At 46.5% G+C, this 6,000-nt stretch overlaps 1 protein-coding gene across 4 annotated transcripts in view; it reads left to right on the top strand.

Annotated features, from left to right (window-relative positions):
* Positions 1–488: 488 nt before the first annotated feature.
* GRIK1 (glutamate ionotropic receptor kainate type subunit 1) overlaps positions 489–6,000 on the top strand; it is a 172,444-nt gene continuing 166,932 nt past the window's right edge. For 3 of the 4 annotated variants that reach the window (XM_065862613.2, XM_065862614.2, XM_065862615.2), the window contains exon 1: positions 490–694. In XM_065862613.2, the coding sequence (XP_065718685.1) occupies positions 568–694 (127 nt within the window). In that variant the 5' untranslated portion in view covers positions 490–567. Of the gene's footprint in view, positions 695–6,000 lie in introns of all 4 variants that reach the window. The other variant, XM_071810314.1, reaches the window with a different exon arrangement.

Genomic DNA, 6,000 nt, shown 5'->3' with positions numbered 1-6,000 from the left:
AGAGATCCGTGAGGGACCGGAATAGCACATGGCACAACACGGGACAAGTGTGCTGGCTGGACCGGGGACAGGGAGCATCTCTGCCCCTGTCCTTCTCCTTGCCCTTGTTCCTACTACTGTCCTACCTTAGTCCCTATGTCTGCCCCTGCACCTGTACCTACCCTGCCTCTCCCCTGCTCAACGCGGGCTGGGGAGCACCAGGACAGTTTTTTGTGCGTGTGCGTGTGTCCGTGTGCGTGGTGCCCTGCCACTCTACCCGTCCCGCTCAGGCCCCGAACCCGCCTCGCCCCGCCTGGGGCCGCCCCGCGGGAGGAGCCGCCCCCTCCCTCCCCTCCCGGCGGCAGCGGGGGGCGAGGGCAGCGGGGCGGCGGGAGCCGCGGGCGGCGGCGCAGCGCAGCGCAGCCCAGCGCGGCGCGGCAGCGGCGGCGGGAGCGCGGGCGGCGGGCGCGGAGCCCCCGCGCCATGGGCGGGCGGCGCGGAGCGGCGGCGCGCAGCCGGCCTCGCCGGGGGTAGCCGCCCGCGCCCCGCACCCGCGGAGCCCGGTATGAACTGAGACGGGCACGGAGGATGGCGAGCGTCCTCGGCCCGCGGTGGCCCCGGCGCTCGGCTCCGGGCGGCGGCGAGGGGCTTCTCTTCGTGCTGCTCTGCGCCTCGGCCGGCCTGCCACGGAGCGGCCAGCAAGTGCTGCGTATCGGTGAGTGCTGTCCGCGGACCCTCCGCGCCCCGTGCTGCGGGCACCACCGCCTCCCTCCGCCGGGAGCGGCGAAGGCGACTTCTCGCTCCTGGGCTCTTCCCCTCCTTTCTGCCCCGGGCGCTGTGCGGGGACTTGCTTGTGCCGGAGCAGCGGGACCCGCGTACCTCCCGCCAGGCGCGGCGGCGCAGCCCGCAGGGAGCCGCCGCGAAGGGGCTGGGGCTGCGTGCGCCCCCGCCGGGCTGCTGCCCTCCAGCCCGCGGCTTTCCTCAGCGGGGCGTTTGCCCGGGGAGCGGAGCGCAACTCGCCCGATTTGCACCGCTGCTGTGCTCTGCGGGGCTCCGCGGGTGCCGCTCCCGAAAGTTTGCCCCGGTGCGCGGCGGCGGGACGCGGGGAAGTTGGTCGCGGAAATCCCAGCGAAGCGGGGACGGCTATGGGGACGAGACCGGGGCGAGCAGCCCGGGTGCCGCTCGGGGCTGACCGCGGGCGAGGAGGTGTCATTGCTGAAGCGCTGCGCTCAGCGGGTGGAAAGTGCGCCCAAATCCAGTCAAACACCTCTCTCCCCGCCACGCCGCGGCGGTGGGGAGGCACAGCGGTGGTTCGCTGATCTTAAAGTGCATGCCGAGAAGTGATGAGGTTTACTGGATCGGAGAGCGAGGAGCTGTAGCCAGCAGTCGGTAACCTTTTGGGATGGGGGACGTGGTTGCCCTCCTTTGCCCTTGGCCCCTAACCCTGAGGTGGGGGAGCTCCGCAAAAGCTGTGCGTAAGGTGTAGCCCCGGAAAACAGGAATTTATTTTTAAGAAGAAAACTCCGCACCATGGAAACGGGGCTCAGTTCACAGGAAGCCTCTCTTCCTACAGTGGGTTTCTTGTGTCAGTCAAGTGAGACAGTGAATACAAAGTATCAAAAGAGTTAGGGGCTAGGAAAAACTGTGGAAACGATGCAGGCAGAATCTGCCACGTTTCTGTTTCCCTGCCTATCCCTCTTTTGCTTAACAAACACTGAACATGAAGCTGAAAAAAAAAAAAAAAACAACCCAAAAGAAAAGCTGTTTATGCCACCCAGGGAGATACATTCCTAAAGGCATGTTCCTGTGCGAAGTAAAAGATTGATGCCTTTTGATCTGGCAAGCATTAACTCCACTCAGCTTTTCTCTCTTGAGTGCTCCTTTAAACATCAAGTGGAAGGCTCCTCATATGCTCGGAGAGCAAGGGACTTGAAGACTGAAACATTTAAATAAATTAAGGGTAACAGTCCATCAAAATACTGAGCAAAGGCAGGGGAGGGGAGGAAAGAAATGCTGAAGGCATTTAGGACCTTGCAGTTGGAACTCTAGAATTATTTTATGACTGTCCGTACTTGGTGTATGCTCACTTTTTTATCATGAGATGCAGCTCAACTTTGCTGTTTCTCTGCTCACCACTACAGTGTCACTGTGCCCAGTTTGGTGCCGAGGGGCACCAAGCACAGAGCATGCACAGAGCACATGAAACACAAAGCTTTGTACTTTCACAGACCAGTAAATTCAGGGCCAACGAAACTTGTAGAAGAAAGTAAACCATGTAAACTTAGCCACATGCTACAACAGGATGCTTTGGAAATACATGAGCATTATTGCTGCTACTAGACAGCCTTAACTTGGCTCTAATGGGAGTAACCTCTGAAGGAAAAAGGAACACACCAGAGTTTAAAGGGAAACATATTTGCTTGAATATAGTCTCAATGCTTATCTCTGTGCATCATGAAACCTCGGCTTCGCAGCTGGCATCAGCATTGCAGAGACCCAGGCAGAGATTTAGGGTGTGCACTCCTCCCTCTGTCAACCTCCCCACTGTATAATTTGCTTTGCGGTTTCTGTTTGGTCTAGTAAGGCTCCCAAGCAATTGCCCACATTGTTTTTCCTTAAAATTGCTCTGCGTGGTTGGTAGACTCTCTGCTGCCAGCTCTGTGCATAGCCCTAGTTCAGATTCACTCTTTCAGTGCCTGCAGCAATGGTACCCTAACACTGGTTAGATGCTGTTACTTCCACCACAATATAGACAGTAAGTATGACAAACTGTTCAGCTTTCAATCACAACAACCACACACACATCCAAAGAGATGCTGCCAGAGAGTAAATGCTCCTCGTGTGTTACGTGGTTACGAATGCATAAAATATTAAATGTATTCCTATTACTATAGTTATCCTGCCCATAAAGTAATGATGTTATAAAATATTAATCCTTCACATCTGTTAACAGCAGGAAGTTTCTCCATGGAATCTGTCACTCTTAGAGGTGACGAACAGAAGTAATGGGAAGAACTCCTCTGACATTCTTTGTGATAATAAAATAAAATCATCCCAAAGCATTTCTAACAGTGAAGAAAGTGGTCGTAAGCCATCAGATTTTCTTCATGTATTAATTAATTAAGGAAAAGCAAGCACTGATGTACAGTGGCATAGCAGATTGAACCTGGATTAATACACTGGTAGTTTAATTGCATTTTCCACTGTTAGGGAGCTTTTGGATTTTTTTTTTTTTTTCATTATTTATCTGGCTTATAATAAAAATGAATGGATTCTCTTGTTGATATTTAATTAGTTGAGAAAGGACATGCAAGCAATAGGAATTCTCACTGTTTCTCAGTAGCTAGCTAATGACTGCTTTTCTAGCCTTCTAAACAAGAAAATGAGGGATGATGAGTAAAAATTAATTAATTAGGATAAAAATAATGGTTGTAGAGAGATCATTTTCAATCTCAGGTAACACAATAATTAAATTTTAGTGTCTTACTGAGTATTTCTTTCATGTTTCTGTTAGAAAGCTTTTCCCTTGATATATGAACTGATAGAGCTGTCCAAGGAAATGCCATGTTTATCTACACATAACCCATCAGAATATATTATATAAAGGTATATTTAAAGTTTATGACCCTAATATTTTTATTTAATACCAAGTAATTTCTAATTGTTACACTGAGCCAACCTTCTTATCTTTTCTACTTTTACCGCTTGTATTGAACTCAAATAACAGAAGGAATAATATAAATTAAAGACAAGCAAGCACTAAGTTGCAGAGACAGCCTCCAAAGCGTGGAAATTTCAGCAGCAACAGCATGTATTTGTTAATAGTGGACACAGAGCTTTCTCGTTTCTTACTGTACATCCTTAAGGCCACTTCTAACTAGGTTACAGGAACATATTTCAGCAATATGACATAAAAAATGATAAATGGTAGTCATTCAAGCTGTGCTCTGGATTAGAACTAACCAATAGTTGATAAACTGCATAAGTTATTAACATATCACTGGAGTTAATTAAAAAGAGAATGTGGCAGTTTTCAACAAATACTTGTAGGAAGTTATACTTGGATGAATTTTGGTATTAATCTCTAAAATTAACGAATCCTGAAAATGAACAAGTGAGTAATTTTTAGGTTTCATAGAAATTGCTTTAGGTGATGAAATAGATACACTTCAGTTCTTACCAGAAGTAACTTCCAGTAATTTGTGTGTTTCTGTAGTTAAATGGGATATATAAGTACAGGTTCATGTCCTCTACTGATGTATTCCTTAAGCAAAATACCCAATAGTTTAGTGATTAGTGTTATAGATTTAGTCAACCTAACCTGCAAATTATTATTTTCTAATAAGTTGAAATTTTCAATATAGATTTCTAAATGTATGTCTGTATTTCCCTAAGCAGGGCTAGAGCGGTGAGGCTTTTTTTCTGTGATATTACCATTCCCACACTATGGGAATTATAAAGACAAAAACCTAATTAATTTCACTGCAAATCTGCTACTTTTTGTCAACAGTTTTCAAGATTTTGTTTGTGAAGAGAGTGATATAAATACACATTTGAGCTTTGTCAGTGTGACATGGCAAAAATTGTATTTGGAAAGTCTCTATTATATTTGAACATCATTTAGAATGTTATTTTCAAAAGTATTTCTTACTGGGTGTCTACAAGCTATGCTACTCCATAATGTAGAAAGTAGGACTGCATTTTCTGTCATTAGATGACCAGGCGTTACTATATTTTGTTCACCAGATCTTGAATGCTCAGTGGTTTATCATTTTACTGTAATATAATTTGCCTAAATTTCCTCATTATACACTTAACAGAAAACTATTTTGCTACAAATATTTCTAAAGGATTGCTACCAAAATGTCTTAACATCAATTTTTGTGTGTCTCCCTCCTCATTGAATTTGACAGTACTATACAAGTGTGAGACAGTGCAAAGTTTGGTTTGCATGCTTTAACTGGTTAATTGGGTTAAAATTATCCTATAAAAGGCCCAGGAAAAATGTATTGACAGAACCTGAGAAGGACACCCTAGCAAATCTACACTTGTGCAATGAAAGGTCGGTGGAACCGAGTGGTCTCAATGCATACAGGAAGCTCAGGGAAAACACTTGACTGCATAATGGTTTGCATGGTTTCACCGTAAATTATTAAAACCAAAATCTCATTGGTGATTTCTTTGTGTTCTGCCATCTAGGCTTGATGATGCAGAGGGATGGATTACTTTGGGTCCCATACCATGGTATTTCCAGGCTTTTATACTGTGGAATTCATTTGCCCTACTGGGCTGCCCTGTCGGTGAATATTAAAAAATCATGAAGCCGATGCTCAGCTCATGTAAATGGGCATCCTTTTGTTGAACTCAAGGGAGCTTTACTGGTTTAAATAGCCTGAAGAACTGTCTGGACATAATATATTGAGAATGATGAAACCTTTGTACTTCCCCTAACTGACCTACCTACTTACTACCCTTCCTAATGACAGGCAGGATCTGACAAAGCCAGGTCCTGTGCATCCTTATCTCTTGTTTTACACCAGTGCACTGTCCAGAGCACTTCTTGAGCTCGCTCCCGAGACTAAGTGGTGCTCATTGGGTGCATGGAGCTCGCCAGCATTATGATGACCTGTTACAATGTCAGCTTTTGATGCCTCAATAAGGGTGTCTGCTGGGTTGCTGTGCTGTGGCCAGAATGTCATTATTGCTGGGACTGTGTAGAGTGCTGCTCAGGATTTGAAGAAACTATAGAGGAGACCGTCACTTTTCAGAAAATCAGTGATTTGTGTCTCTGTTGCTGAAACATACTTATGTCTTAAAGATCTGCCTTAGCATGAAATAGATGAGCTGTAAAGGTGCATTATAGTCTTCAAGTTGTCTGTAATTCCGTGGCTTGATGATTATACAGCAGGTGGCCAGCCGCTCAGGGTTGCATTCACAAAAACACTGAGCTTGAGTTGCTTCTATTCTGGACCACTTGTCAGTAAAGGTTAATGGAGAACAACAGAGGTTCTGAGATCAGAA

Source organism: Patagioenas fasciata, chromosome 1, assembly GCF_037038585.1.
Source record: "Patagioenas fasciata isolate bPatFas1 chromosome 1, bPatFas1.hap1, whole genome shotgun sequence".
Classification (NCBI taxonomy): Eukaryota; Metazoa; Chordata; class Aves; order Columbiformes; family Columbidae; genus Patagioenas; species Patagioenas fasciata.
This window is presented reverse-complemented; position numbering and strand designations above follow the sequence as displayed.